The sequence below is a fragment of the Scyliorhinus torazame genome, chromosome 14 (assembly GCF_047496885.1).
Source record: "Scyliorhinus torazame isolate Kashiwa2021f chromosome 14, sScyTor2.1, whole genome shotgun sequence".
Lineage (NCBI taxonomy): Eukaryota > Metazoa > Chordata > Chondrichthyes > Carcharhiniformes > Scyliorhinidae > Scyliorhinus > Scyliorhinus torazame.
In genome coordinates this window covers 210660737-210676657 of record NC_092720.1, presented here as the reverse complement: position 1 = coordinate 210676657, position 15921 = coordinate 210660737, and the positions used below count along the sequence as shown (strand labels likewise).

The window sequence follows — 15921 nt, the reverse complement described above, 5'->3', positions numbered from 1 at the left end:
CGGGGCCAACAGCTCCTTCTTCATCTCCTTTTTAAGTTCTTCCACGCAGCATTTCAAAAACTCTTGTTGTTCAGGGCCCCATGTTAAACTGCCACCTTCCGACGCCATCTTGGTTCTTGCTTGCCTTCCTTGCCGCTGCTCCAAAGGATCCACTGCAATCTGGCAACTTTCCTCTCCTTTTTCCATCCGTATCCGGGGGGGGATTCCCTTCTGGTTTACCGCACTGTGCTATTAGCCGTTAAAATTGCCGTTGGGGCTCTTATTAAGAGCCCAAAAGTCCGTTCCACCAGGAGCTGCCGAAACGTGCGACTTAGCTAGTCATCGCCGCACCCGGAAGTCCTCCGACATTCCACTGCTTAACATGGACAACAGAATTCTGTCCAAGGTCATCAATCGAGTCAAGTCTGCTCTAGAGTTGGTGATCTACTTTGATCAGACCTCTGCTGTATCCGGAAGGAAGATCTCTGATAGCCTTGTGCTCCTCAGGGATTGTAGGATTCGATTGTGCCAGTTGAGGGATTTTGAAAGCATTCAGGTTACCAGCTGCACTTGCGATTACTGGAACTCAGTAGAAATTTAAGTTAAAACTTCTCAGGTGCAAATAAGAATTGTTTTATTTGTCTTCTATTGATTACAATTTGAAAGTCATTTAAAAGGCAATTCGTAGACAATTTGAAGCTTTCAAAGAATCACAGAAATATCTTCTTGCTTCGGCAAAACTTCAACAGTCAAAGTCAAAAACTAACTGAAGCTACCTACCCAAAAAACTAACCTAAAACTAACCAAAAAATGGCGGAATGAAACTCCTCAGTTATACTGTTTCATATCTGTCTTAAGTCATCTGATCACACCCCAATATAATCCTAATTGGTTTGGGTTAGACTCAAACACATCTGATTTGACGGCAAGCCGTCCATCTTCAAAATGTAACATTACTTCTAATTGATGTGTATCTGCATACTTGTGTATGTTAAAGAATGCAACATTGTGCTTTCTCAAAGCCAGCAAAAACTGGTTTTATGCTGGCTTGGCTATTGCAACAATGGAAACTTCATGTTATCTCGTTATGCCATGCTGTACAATGACTTGAAAAATGTAAATCAAACTGTCTGTTTTAATCTAGTAAAATGAATTATGCTGTTTCTATGAAATTGTCATGTTTTGAGAATGTTGGAATCAAATATATTTGATTTGATGTTCTAACTGTCCATTTATTAAAAACAAACCAGCAATAGTCTAGAATGTTTCAGCCTGTTTAAGTTATGGAATGTGGTTCAGGCTGTTATCACTAATGGTCTGAAATGAGAACAATAGAGCCTTTAAGTTACTGGGCTGGATTCAGCCCTTGTCCTTGGAGAAATGTAATGAAAAGTGTTTTGTCTTATCAGACTTCTGTGTTATTTTAAAACTATGAAAATTAATTTGCAGAATATGTGTTTTTTAATCCTTAATTTAAAACTGGGGCTTAATATTTACGCTAAACAGCTATCTTTTACCTATATTAGGTATATTAGAAATACCTGGCTTCTACAGGGATATAATCACCTATATCTGGGACAGATTGTAGACACCTGCCTCATCAGCTTGGACCAGGAGAAGACCTGTAACAGAATATCACACACCCACATGGTCAATATGTTCTCCAAAATGAAGTTTGAGGAGCAAATCTGCAAATGGATCCAATTGAAACTGAAAAGTTTTCCAGTTAAATCCGGAGTCAGACAGGGCTGTGTTCTCTCTCCGATCTTGTTCCTGTGCTGTCACCTCCTGTTAAATTCCTTTTCTGAGTTTTAAGCCCATGTTCAAATCCCCAAACTCGATCCCTCTGTATTTATAATTGTTCTCTGACCTTACATTCTTCTACAAAGTCTTCCAGAAATGAGCACTTCTGAAATAAATGTCCAATTTTCCTGCACGTGGATATTTGAACCACAGCAACCAGATTTTCATCCCGATCACAGCGCAGAATGGTCCAAATAAATGACACACATAACGAGTATAATACATTATCCCTCCTCATCCCTCTGAACATCTCTGCAAACATTGACATGGTCAACACCACCATTCTCCTCCAAACAATCTCCTCTATTTCCCGACTCTGTGGCACTGTCTTTATTTGGTTCCACACTTGCCGATTCTATCACAGCCAGAGTATCTCCAGCAAAGTTTCACTTCTCACCTCCATACTGCACCCGAGGAGACTCTCAAACATTTTATCCTTGATTGTCTCCTTTTCCTGATCTACTTGCTGCCACTTAGTAACCTCACCCACAGAAAGAGGGACAGTTTTCAAATGACACCCAGTTCGATCTCTCCATTACCTCTCTTGACCCCCCCACTGCCAGTGTCTTGTCAGCTTATCTGCAGCTCCAACAACACTAAAGAAGTTGAACACCATCCAGGACAAAGTCGCCCGTTTTATCGCCCCCCCTTCCACAAACATGCAATCCCTCTAACAAGATCGAACAATGTCAGCCGTGTGTACCGTCTACAAGATGCTCTTCAGAAACTCGCCAAGGCCTCTTTCCAAACCCACAACCGCTACCATCTCGGAGGACAAGAGCAGCAGATGCCTGGACACACCACCACCTGGAAGTTCCCCTCTCAGCCACACACTATGCTGACTTGGCAATATATCCCCATTCCTTCATTGTCACTGTGTCAAGATCCTGGAATTCTCTCCATAACAGCACTGTGGGTGTACCTACACCACATAGACTGCAGAAGTTAAGAAAGTAACGCACCAACACTGTCTCCCTCCCCTGCTTTCTCCCCACTCCCAGCCGATTTAGACCCTTCCCCTCTCCATTCCTCTATTCCTCTCCCCAATTCTCTGCCCTCCCACTCATCCAGAAGTTGCTGCCAGCCACCTCCCCTTTCGCTGCAGTTTTCTCTCTCACCTCCCATTCCTCTGCCCTCTCTCTCCTCCATCTACACCCCTTCTGCCCACGACCCACAGATCTCTCGTCGTCATCTTACACATGTTCTGCTCCCTGTACATCCTCTCTCCCACTGTCTATCCTTCCCTCATCTCCCATCCCATCACTCTCACCATTCTGCTGTTCCACACCCCTCAATCCCACACTCTCTCTCCTACTCCCACACACTGTTCACCACAATCTCCATTCCTTCACTTCCAGCTTCCCTAACCGTCTCTCCCTCCCCTCCAGAATATGCCCTGTCCCCTCTAGCTCACTCGATCCTCCCTCAGTCCATTCACACTCTCCCCAACTCCAAAGTGATGTTCATCACAGAATTTACAGTGCAGAAGAGGCCATTGACCCATCGAGTCTGTACTGGCCCTTGGAAAGAGCACCCTACTTTAGCCCAGGCTCCCACCCTATCCCTGTAACCCAGTAACCCAACCTAACCTTTTGGACACAAAGGGGCAATTTAACATGGCCAATCTACCTAACCTACACATCTTTGGACTGTGGGAGGAAACCGGAGCACCCGGAGGAAACCCACGTAGACACAGGGAGAAAGTGCAAACTCCACACAGACAGTCACCCGAGGCCGGAATTGAACCTGGGACCCTGGAGCTGTGAGGCAGCAGTGCTAACCACTGTGCCACCGTGCCGTGTGCTGGTAGTTCAGTTAGTAGATGGAGTATAATGTGGGAAAAGGCAGGAAGAATATAAAGAGAATATATTAATTACATGGAGAGGGTGAGGAAATATATATTCTGGAGATTGTCTTGTGTTGGTTTTCAGTGTGGAACACATGTGGGAGTGACCTTTGAGTTGACTGGAGATTGTAACGTTTCAGGTTCAGAATGTCCCGAGGGTTGACACATTCAGATCCTGTCTCAGGGCAGGAGGCTGAACCCTGATGGGGGGTCACAGGTCACCTCAAGGGTCAGTGAACAACTGTTTGTGTTCAGTTGTTTTTAGTTTAAGGAGCTGGGAGCAGCAGTTGTTGGCAGCAGCTCAGCCGAGGAGCTGGGACTGTGGGACCGACAGGGCCAGGGGTGAGGGGATGGGGGGGAGATGCGGGGGTGGATCCCGCAGTGCCAACCGGGACCACCGTGTAGCCCTGTGGACCTGGTTGGGCACGGGTTTGGGGGGGGGGGGGGGTGGTGCGCAACATGCTAACGCGTCGACCTTTCGTCCCCTGCAGACAATGGATATTGGAATTCAACCAGCAATGGTGGCCTTCCTGCTGGTCGCCGCAGCCCTGGGGGATGCCCTGTGGCTGTACGAGCGGGAGCTCCTCGAGGAGGAGGAGGAAGCTGCAGCAGCGGAGCAGGCAGCAGCGGTGCGAGCAGCAGAGGGGCAGAGGGCAGCAGAGGGACAGAGAGCAGCCGCCCAGGTTGGAGAGCTGGCTGTCCAACAGGCCGAGGAGGGGGAGGTGCCAAGGAGGCACCACATGAGACCACGTGTGTTCCGGCACCGCCTGTCATTCGAGGAGCTGCCGGACCGGGCATGCCGTCGAAGACTCCCGATGATGGCACACCTGGCACCGCGGGGGTATGGGGGAGGACACCCGCTCCCAAGGTGACGGTTGACTTGAATGTTTATGCCACAGGGTCCTTCCTGGCGCCGAGTGGGGACCTGGATTTCACAGACCTCGGTGCACAGGTGCATCAATACCCTCACGGAGGTCCTATATTCCCAGGCGGATCAATACATCCACTTCGATGTGGACCGAGCCCACCAGGATGCCCGGCAGGCGCGGGATGCCTGGGCCTACGTGCACTGGACGGTCAGATCGCCTCCAGGTTCACCGACTAGGAGGCAGGGTGGGTGGGGGGGGTGCTGGGGGACTGGCCAGGGGCACGGACACTGCATCCCAACCGCACCCCCCCCTCACTCCCCCTGGTGGCGTTGTGCCGCCATGTTCTGCCTGCTGCCCACCAGATACGCCAGGAGCAGGATGGGGAGTCCGAGGTGCTGTTGTGTTCTGGCACTTCCCCTGCGGGAGTCACCGGCACGGGTCTCATCACCTCCTCCTCCCTCGGGTGCCCAATGACCCCTGGGCTTCTCGCTGGGACTGGCGTGTGAGGGGAGTTACCCCCTGAGGCTCCCCGCCACCTGGCACTGCTGTGACTGGGCCATGCTCTGGAGCACCGCTGCAATTTCCAGGTGGCTCTGGGACATGGTCGCCTGTGGGGCAGCAAACCCGGTCCTGGGCCTCGGCCAGCGCCTGCACATAATGCCCCAGGCCTTGGGCATGCCGATCCTTAGTCAAAACCATCGCCCCAATCCCTCCACTCTGGACCCCACCCATGCGGTGTTGCCCTGGGTGACACGCATGGTCGGCACCACCTCCTGCTCCGGCACGCGGTTGGACTCCTCCACCTGCGCCTGCAGGTGTTGGATGCTCGCCGACATCCCCTCATGTAGTCCCTGGCTCTGCGACTGCATCTCCACTATCGATGGGACTGTCTGTTCCAGACGCCCGAGAGCCATCTGGACGGCAGCTAGTCCCTGGGATCGGCCCTCCGACCGTCCTCCCCCTCGGGTGCTCCTACCTCCACCTGCTGTACCGGGTCAGCTGTGTGCTGAGCACCAGAGAGTGTCCCAGGAGCCTCTTCACTAACATGGCCAACCGATGTGTGTGTCTCCGGGATGGGGGAGGATGTTGGAGACGCTGTGACGGGAAGTCAGTGTCATCCTCCAACCTGAGCTCTGGGGTGTCCTGGGCCTCGGGCCTCGGGCTGGTGTCCGAGCTGCTCCCATCACTGCTCGGTCACGTGGGTGGGCTCCGGCTGTGGCACTGGCTGGGGGTGGGGGACGCCAGGTAGACCCACCCTATCTCCAGCAGGTCCTGCAAGCCACAAGAAAAATGCCTGATTAGACCGTGGGCCGGGGGTTTTGGTGGGCGGGAGGGTGTGGGAATGGATGGTGGTGTGGGGGTGAGGGTGGTGTGGGGGGGTAGGTGAGGGTGTTGAGGAGGTGATGTGGGGGTGGTGTTGGGGTAGGTGAGGGTCTGGGGGTGGTGTGGGGGTGAGTGTGGTGTGGGGGTGAGGGTGGTGTGGGAGTGAGGATGGTGTGGGGGTGAGGGTGATGTGGGGGTGAGGGTGGTGTGGGGGTGAGGGTGGTGTGGGGGTGAGAGTGGTGTAGGGGTGAGGGTGGTGTTGGGTGGTTCGCGGGGCATTGTTCACACGTGTCCTGGAGAACCGCAATTCAGCGGGGTCTCACTCCCTCGCCCGTGGCCGCACTCCGCCTCGGCGACCTCCCTTTCCTCCGGGCCGCCGGCCACTTCCAGGGCCCTCTGCTCTGCCACGGTGAGGGGCCACAGGTCTCGTGGTCCACCTCCTGGCTTCGCCTGCTCCCAGCGTTTGTGTGCGGCCTTCTCCTGAGTGGGCGGGTGTTAGTGCCAGGGGGACAGTGCTGCCTACTCACCGTGGGCACCCTGAGGAGGTCGTGCAGTTTTTTTCTGCGCTGCTGGCCGGTCCGGACTATGTTGCCCCCGGCGCTGACCGCCTCTGCCACCTGCGCCCAGGCACGACGAACGGCGGCGGCTGGCAGCCTTCTTCCCGGGCCGGGGTACAGGGTCGCCCTAGTCTCCTCCACGGCGTCCAAGAGGGTCTCGGGCTCTGCGTCCGTGAACCTTGGCGCCGCTCTCCTTACAGCCACCGTGTTGGCTGGGATGGTGTGTGTGGGGGGAGAATTGTTTCTGTGCAGCTGCAGCTTGTCAGCCTCCCGAGTGTCAGTCACGGACCCGGCAGGTGTGGCGACGATTTTTCTGCCGTGAAGTCCATGGATTCTCTGTTGGTGTCAACACTTAGAGCTGGATTCTCAAATCACCGGCGCTGAAACCAAATTCGGCAATCGGCTGGAGAACCCATTTTTACGGCAAAATTGGGGGGGGGCGGCATTTTTCAGATGCACCGCCCCCTCCAAAGCGGGGTCAGCAGTGAGTATGACACACGCCGTCGGGACGGCCTCAGGACGTCACCTGAGGCCCTCCCCCGATGCTCCGCCCCCAATTGGCCACTTCCTGATGGCGTGGGCCGCGTTTGCTCACAGTTTTCTGGGACCTTGCAGGGCAGCTGCGGACTGTGTCCAGCGCTTCCACAGTCGGGGGACGGGGAGCCGTTCTGCTGGCCTGTGGGGCTTAGGCGGGGACTGTGTAAACTGGTGGGGGGTGGTCCGGGGGCGGCGAGAGGGTTAAAGGGGACGCTATTTGGCAGGCCGGGTCTGCACGTGGCCCCCCCCCTCTCTCTTCCCTCCCCCTCCCTCCCTTCCCTCCCCCTCCCTCCCTCTCTCTTCCCGCCCCCCTGCCTCCCCCCGCCCTCTCTTCCCGTCCCCCTCCCTCTCTTCCCGCCCCCCTCCCTCTCTCTTCCCGCCCCCCTCCCTCTCTCTTCCCGCCCCCCTCCCTCTCTCTTCCCGCCCCCCTCCCTCTCTCTTCCCGCCCCACTCCCTCTCTCTTCCCTCCCCCTCCCTCTCTCTTCCCTCCCTCTCCCCTCCCCCTCCCCCTCCCTCTCTCTTCCCTCCGCCCCCTCTCTTCCCTCCCTCTCCCTCTCTCTTCCCTCCCCCTCCCTCTCTCTTCCCCCCCTCTCTTCCCTCCCCCTCTCTCTCTCTCTTCCCTCCCCCTCCCCCTCCCTCTCTCTTCCCTCCCCCCTCCCTCTCTCTTCCCTCCCCCCTCCCTCTCTCTTCCCTCCCCCTCTCTTCCCTCCCCCTCCCTCCCCCTCCCTCTCTCTTCCCCCTCTCTCTTCCCTCCGCCCCCTCTCTTCCCTCCCCCTCTCTCTCTTCCCTCCCCCTCCCTCTCTCTTCCCTCCCCCCCTCTCTTCCCTCCCTCACTATCCTCTCCCTCACCTACCCCGTTTACCCCTCTCTGCCCCTCCCTCTCTGCCCCTCCCTCTCTCTTCCCCTCCCTCACTATCCTCTCCCTCACCTACCCCGTTGGCCCCTCTCTGCCCCTCCCTCTCTCTTCCCTCCCCCTCCCTCACTATCCTCTCCCTCACCTACCCCGTTGGCCCCTCTCTGCCCCTCCCTCTCTCTTCCCTCCCCCCTCTCTCTCTCTTCCCTCCCCCTCCCTCTCTAAATCACTGACTGTGTTATTTTAACTTTCCCCCAGCTCCAGCCTCTCTGACTCTGGATCCGAACACAGCGAATCCCCGGCTCATCCTGTCTGAGGACCGGACCAGTGTGAGATTCGGAGACAAACAGCAGCCGCTGCCTGACACCCCGGAGAGGTTTGATTCCTGGGAATGTGTCCTGGGATCAGAGGGATTCACATCAGGGAGACATTACTGGGAGGTGGGGGTGGGGGAGAAGACCCGGTGGTGGCTGGGAGTGGCCCGAGAGTCTGTGAACAGGAAAGAGAGAATCTCCCTGATCCCTGAGTCTGGATTCTGGATTTTGAGGCTGTTTCCCGGATTTGGTTATTCTGCCGCCACCTCCCCCTCACCGACCCGCCTCACCCCGAGTGTGAATCCCGGGAAGATCGGGGTTTTCCTGGACTATGAGGGGGGACAGGTGTCATTTTACAATGCGGACAACATGTCCCATCTCCACACTTTCACCCTCACTTTCACTGAGAGAATCTTTCCCTTCTTCTGTCCGGGATGGATTAGTGGCGGGAAAAACTCGGCCCCGCTGACAATCTGCGGGATTAAAGGTCACTAACAGATCCATCCCATAATTTCACACCATCTCCCTGCCTCCTGCCAGCTGTAAGCTGCTGGGTGTGGGTCTCAGTCACAGGGGGTGCGGATGGTTCCAATGGTTCCTGAGCTCAGGGTGATTCCAGCTGAGTGACAATAATGTTTTGGTGATTTTGTTTTTTGTTTCCTTACTGGGTGAGTAATTTATCTCTGGTTTGTCTGCTCTGTCTCATCACTGTCCACACCAGAGAAATAATCCTGAAATCACTGGTATGTAATTACCTGTTTTATTAAAACATTATTAATGTTCTCTGTAAATGGAACCTGGTCATATTGTGCTTATTATTCCGAAGCAGAAACTCAACACCTTGTTTGTGTCGTCACTGAGTGAGGGGGCGGGTTTCCGGAGAATAGAGAAGCGGATGGGGCAGAGGGCCTGTCACTCAGAGTGAGGGAGGCGGTTACCGGGCACTAGGAAAACTGATTGGTTGATATTCCTGTCACTCAGCAAGTGAGGTGGGTTAATTGGATTATTGAAGCGGATTGGTCGCTCCTTCTGTCACTCAAACTAAGGGAGGCGGGTTTCCGATGATTACGGAAGTGGATTGGTCAAAGTGCTACTCACAAAGGGACCGAGAAACCGAGCGTTGTACGTCAAGTGGATTGGTCAGTTATTGGGCCACTCACAGTGAGGGAGCCGGATTTCCTGAAAACGTAAACGCCGATTGGCCAACCTACCTGTCACTCAGAGCGCGGAAGGCGGGTCCCAGCAGATGGGGAAATGAATTGGTCGGAGCCCCTGTCACTCAGAGTGATGACGCCCTGTGGCACTGAGCAGAGGTCAGTGTGAGGTCAGTGAAAGTCAGACCTCACCGCAGCCTGAAGGCCCCACCCAGCAAGAGCGGTTACTGGGAGATCAAATTGGGAGCCGTCAATGGGAGAAGGAGGCATTGTCCACCCGGTAACAGGCACAGGTAAGAGGGGCTCCCTTTTCATTGAGGGGGGGTGGGGCTGGGGAAGGGGGAATGTCTTTCTCACAAGACCTGAATCTTAAAGAACACATTCTTTAGGAATTTTCACTGCCCTGAACTGTACAGAATATTGTGTCAGAACTGATGTGTTGGGTAAGCTGGGTCTGCGAGGACTGCGTTTACTGCAGCAGTGAGAGAGACAGGCTTCCAACACTTGGAGAAATGCAACTCGATTTTATTGAACTCTTAACAATTAAACATACTTAAACTCTGGGTTGACACTATGATGACTTGACTGGAGACCCGAGGCTAACGTGACCAGACTATCTTACTACCACATGGTGTGTGTTCCAGTTGCTGCTCACAGGCTCTGATTGTCTCAGAGGCTGGGTCCCGAGAGAGTGGGAAAACTAGTGCCCTCTGGCTTTATAGTGCTTGTGTCCTGTCTGGTGATTGGCTGATGTGTTCTGCTGTGTTCACTGGTCATCCTGTGTGTCAATCACTGCCTGTCTGTGCACCATCTTATACCTGTGTGTATATTATGACAAGAACAATTCAGTGTCTTTTACACTCAAGGGGTTTGAGGCAAAATTCTCCTTTAAAATAAATGAAGAAATACAATGGACAGAATTAGCCTGAGGAATAACGTCTGTTGTTTCTTATTCCACCTCCACTAAAGGCTCAATGACTGTGACATGAAACAGACTGATTGCAATTCAGAAAACCCAAATTTGATTTTTCCTGATCTGATGTACGACAGTTCGCCTCAATATCCCTAGTTTGAGAATGGGAACATTTAACCATGATCCCCACTCCTAATAGTGATTCAGTGCCTTGCTGTCAAGTGCCCTGTAATGGACTTAAAGGTAAAACATGGTGTTCATAAAGAGCAACCCCTTCCCCCTGCTCCCAGCGTGAATGTTGCAGCCAGTGCACCGCCCTCTCTGTGCATAGAAGCCCAAACTCCCTTCTTCCTCCTTGCCAGCAATTCTGGTGTCTGATTGAGTGTTGGCGGTCCATCTCTAAGGTGGTGTCCGCCAACCTCCGCCTCCCTGTGCCTTACCCTCTAACGATTAGCTTCAGTGTGTCCCATAGCGTGGAAGGGGAAATCTCTTCACTCCTATTAAAGCTCAAATATTCCTCGATGACAGTGAAAGCAGAGAGTTGTGATCAATGGCTTTTTTAAGTTTGGAGGAAGGTTTTTAGTGGAGATCTCCAAGGGTCTGTGTTGAGACCCTTGCTCTTTCTGATATATATATTAATGACTGAGACACTAGTGTCCAGGGCTTGATTTCATAATTTAGAGATAATGCAAAGATTTGAAACATTGCTGACTGTGATGAGGATAGTCTTGAACTTCAAAAGGAACATTGATATATTTGATTGGGAAGACAAGTGGCAAATTAAGTTCGATTCAGAGAAGTGTGAAGTAAATCATTTCGTTAAGAATCGTCATAGAATTTACAGTGCAGAAGGAGGCCATTCGCCCCACCGAGCCTGCACCGGCCCTTGGAAAGAGCATCCTACCTAAGGTCATACCTCCATGCTATCCCCACACCTCCACCCTATCCCACCTGTCCTTTTTTTGGACACTAAGGGCAATTTAGCACAGCCAATCCACCTGACCTGCACATCTTTGGACTGTGGGAGGAAACCGGAGCACCCGGAGGAAACCCACAAATATAGATAGGCAGTCTAAACTAAAGGGAGAACCTGTAAAGGAAGTTTAGGAACAGAGGGACCTTGGTGTCCATGTAAGTAAGTGATTGAAGCTGCAAGGACACGTTTGAAAGAGCAGTTAAGAAATTATTTTGAAATCAAAGTTCTAAACTGGGGGCAGGCCGACTTTACTAGGATCAGAAATGATTTGTTCAGAGTGGACTTGGACTGGACATGTTTAGATTCATCTGCGACTGAACAGTGGGACACATTCAAGAAGGAAATAGGGAGAGTGCAGGGCCAACATGTTCCAACAAAGAAAAAGGGTAAACCCTGGATCTCGAGGGATAAAGAATTAATCTGTATTTGGAGCGGCCTTGGGTAAAAAGAAAAAGGGAGGCTTATGACAGATAGCGAGAGCTCAGAACAGCAGACTCCCTCAAGGTCTACAGAATGTGCAAAAAGGATCTTTATAGGAGAGAGAATATGAAAGGACAGTGGCAGGTAAAATAAAGGAAAATCCTTAGTTGCTTTACAAGTCCATAAAAGGGTAACTAGGGAAAGAATTAAGGAGCTGAGTGGTAATTTGTATGTGGAGCGGGAGGACATAGGTAGGGTTCTAAATGAAAACTTTGTGTCCGTGTTTGCTCGTGAAAGTGACGTGTGGGTACAGAAATCAGGAAGAACGACTGTGATTAAAATCAAAGAAGTAAACATCGATTCTGAGTGGTCTGGCAGACTTAGAAATTGGCAAATCTCCAGAGCCAGATGAAATGTTTCCCCGACTTTTGAATGAGGCAAGGGAGGAAATAGGGGCGCTGGCAATAATTTTCAATTCCAGTCTGGCAACAGGAGAGGTGCCAGAGGACTGGAGGAGAGTCAATATGGTACCATTATTCAACAAGGGCGGAATGGATAAACCAGGAAACTACAGACCAGCCAGTCTAACATATTGGAGGTAATTCTGAGAGACAGAATTAATCTGTATTTGGAGAGGTAGGAATTAATCAAGAAAGTCAGCATGGTTTTGTTAAGGGGAGGTCATGTCTGACCAACTTCATTGAATTTTTCAAAGAGGGCAATACACCTGACGTAATCTACTTGGACTTCAGCAAGGACTTTGATAAGATTCCAGATGAGAGACTGATAATGAAGGTAAGAACGAAGAACAATATAGCACAGGAACAGGCCCTTCTGCCCTCCAAGCCTGCGCCAACCATGGTACCTGCCTAAACTAAAACCGTCTGCACTTAGGGGGTCCGTATCCTTCCATTCCCACCCTTTCATATATTTGTCTAGATGTCCCTAAAATGCTGCTATCGTACCTGCTCCCACCACCTCCCCAGGCAGCGCATTCCACGTATTAAACACCCTCTGTGTCAAAAAAAAAAAAAAAAAAAACTTGCATCGGACATCTGATCTAAACTTTTCCCCACACAGTTTAAAACCTATGTCCCCGAGTACTTGACTCTCCTACCCTAGAAAAGAGCATCCGACTATCCACTCTGACCATGCCACTCATAATCTTGTAGACATCTATCAGGTCGCCTCTCAACTCCCGTCATTCCAGTGAGAGCAGACCAAGTTCATCTAACCTCTCCTCATAGCTAATGCCCTCCATACCAGGCAACACCCGAGTAAACCGCTTCTGTACCCTCTCCAAAGCATCCACATCCTTCTGGTAGTGTGGCGACCAGAATTGTACACAATATTCCAAGTGAGGCCTAACTAAGGTCCTGTACAGCTGCAACATGACTTGCCAATTTTTATATTGAAACCACGACCGATGAAGGCCAGCATGCCGTATGCCTTCTTCACCAGTTTATCCACGTGCCTTGCCACTTCCAGTGATCGCTGGACATGCACGCCCAGATCTCTCTGCCTGTCAGTACTCGCAAGAGTTCTTCCATTTCTTGTGTAAGAACCCATGGGATCCATGGAAATTTTGCAAATTTAATCCAAAATTGGCTGAGTGGCAGGAAGCAGAGGATGATGGGCGAGGGTTATTTTCTTGACTGGAATCCTGTGTCCAGTAGGGTCCGAAGGGATCAATGTTGGGGCCCTTGCTGTTTGTGGTTTGCATATAGATTTAGACTTGAATGTAGGAGGGTTGATCAATAAGTTTGCGGATGTTACGGATATTAGTGGGGCGGTAATTAGTGAGAAGGATAGCTGAGATTACAGGAGGATGTAGATGGACTGGTCAGATGGGCTGATCAGTGGCAAATGGGGTTCAGTCCAGATAAGTGTGAGGTGATGCATTTGGGCAGGACAAACAAGGCAATGGAATACAGGATAAATGGCAGGACCCTGGGACGTACTGAGGATCAGAGGGCCCTTGGTGTGCATGTACACCGGTTTCTTAAGGTAGGAGGGGCAGGTGGATACAGTGGTTAAGAAGGCATATGGTATATTTCCCTTTATCAGGAAAAGTTTAGAGTTTAATAGGCAGGGAGGCAATGCAGGAACTGTATAAAACATTGATTAGGCCACAGTTAGAGTATTGTGTGCAGTTCTCAAATCCACATTGCAGAAGGAATGTGATCGCACTGGAAAGGGTGCAGAGGAGATTTCCCAGCCTGTTGCCTGGGCTGGAGAGTTTTAGCTATGAAGAGAGATTGGATAGACTGGGGTTGTTTTCCTTGGAATGGAAGTGACTGAGGGGGAACGTAATTGAGATGTATAAAATTTTGAAGAGGATGGGTGGAGTGCACAGGAAGCACCTCTTTCCCTTCGTTGAGGGATCAGTGACCAGGGGGCAGAGCTTTAAGGTAATTGGCAGAAGGTTCAGAGGGGATGTGAGGAAAACCTTTCCACCCAGAGGCTGGTGCGAGTCTGGAACTCACTGCCCGAAAACATGGTGGAGGCAGAGACCAATAACATTTACAAAGTATTTAGATGTGCAGTTGTGATGCCAACAGCAATGTCGACACAAGGAGAACACTCGGGACCCTGTTAACCGTGTTCACATCAGCGATGAGCTGTTAACGGAGCTTCTTGAAGTTGTAGCTTATAAAATTCACCAGTGATCGACTGTGGGAGAGGACAGACTGTCTTCACTGGTCATCCTGTCTGTCGAAAATGATGCGACTCCAGTATTTTGGTGAACAAGGTTTTATTTTTATCATTATCATTATTTATTAGTTCAGTGTTTACTGTTCTGATTATTTGCCACTGAGCTGAAATGTTATTCTTATTCTTTATAATTTTGACCATAAACTTCTGAGATTAGTTTAATTTCTGAAACATTCACTAAATATTCCTACAAACAACTCAAAAGGGCATCAAAATACAAATTTATCTTGAAAGAACATAAGAACAGCAGGGGGAGGTATTTAACCCTCAAACCTGTTCTGTCTTTCAGTGAGACATTCACTGAGCTATGATCTAACTCCAGATACTCGCCTTTCCCATTAACCTCTGCTTGACAAACATCTCTCTATCTCGGATTTGAAATTCAATTCGATCTAGCATCAGTTGCCATCTGGGGAAGGGAGTTGCAGACTTTGACCACCCTCTTTAACTTGAAATATTTCCTCATTTCACTCCTGTGAGGTCTGGCTCTCATTTCCTGAATAATCTCATCATTTCTTACTTTGTCATTTACTCCTTCCAGCTCCTCCAGACCCTTTTGTCATTTATCTTCAATGTGCACAGACCTGTCTTCAGGTAACTAACTCCATCATTATTCCCACATGCATCACTACCCACAGCCAGGATCTCCCTGCACCTTCCCAACTCCATCTTTATCCTAATCACGTTCTCTGGGTTCTGAACTATCCCCTCCATGATAGGGTCTCTTCATTTAATAGAATTATGGGACAGGCTCAGGGGGCTGAATGGCCTCCTCCTGTTCCTGTAGTTTCACATTGTTGTGCCTGTCTCACTGTCTTTACAAGTGTTCTTCCTGGTGTCAGTACATCCTCTATTATTTTCTGTGTTTTGGTTTTCCCCAGCACTTATTCCTGTTTCTTGCTGACCCTGTGCCTGTCGGTAAAAATCCCTGTCACAGTTCTCCAGTGATTCACCCTCAATATTGAGCACCAGCCCGTCCACTTCACTGAACCATTACTCGATTATTCCTGTTTTATTCACTCGCCTTTTCTAATTCGCTTTCCAATCGCTTCCTTCCATTAATTCACATCCACTCCTGTCCAAGAACCAAAACTTTCCCTTCAGCTTCTTGGCAGCTGAGATCAGCAATTTGCTGAACATTTTACTATTGACTCTCGTCTTCTTTCAGGCTAGAAAGTCGAGGATTTTTTACTCTATTTGTGGACGGCCATCAGTTTACTGTGTGTTAATATTTGTGTTTTTGTTTATTTCAGGAGAGTACATCCGACGGCACGTTTTCCAAAAATAACTGAGCAACATTATAAAGTAACAGATTGAAGTGTTTGTTTTATTTTCTGCTGTTAGAGATGTGAGGCCAGAATGTCTCCATCAATCTGATGTCTGTGGTTGACTGATGCATTTTCACCAAAAGGAAGGATTACGGTGTCACAGGTTTGGTTTAGGGAAATACATCCTGTCACACAGAGGAAATCTTTAGAGGGGAGGGAAATGTGAGATTCGGTTTTGTCTGCAAGGAAGCAAAGAACAAAGTTTCTTTCCTCGCTCCTGGGGTCATGGAGCTGATTTGAGATCAGCGAGATCCCTCCAATTCCGGTTATGTGCTGAAGTGTGGATTGGGATCGATCCCACTCTCTTCTCACTCAGCGATAAGGGCGCTGCCAC

At 50.5% G+C, this 15921-nt stretch overlaps 1 protein-coding gene across 3 annotated transcripts in view; it reads left to right on the top strand.

The window, feature by feature from the left end:
* Positions 1-15577, top strand: part of LOC140390459 (zinc-binding protein A33-like) — a 29071-nt gene extending 13494 nt beyond the window's left edge. Inside the window, exon 6 of one of the 3 annotated variants that reach the window (XM_072475611.1) lies at positions 15513-15577. In XM_072475611.1, the coding sequence (XP_072331712.1) occupies positions 15513-15547 (35 nt within the window). In that variant the 3' untranslated portion in view covers positions 15548-15577. Of the gene's footprint in view, positions 1-1505; positions 3900-8025; positions 8873-15512 lie in introns of those variants that run through there. The other 2 variants (XM_072475610.1, XM_072475609.1) reach the window with 2 other exon arrangements.
* Positions 15578-15921: the final 344 nt, after the last annotated feature.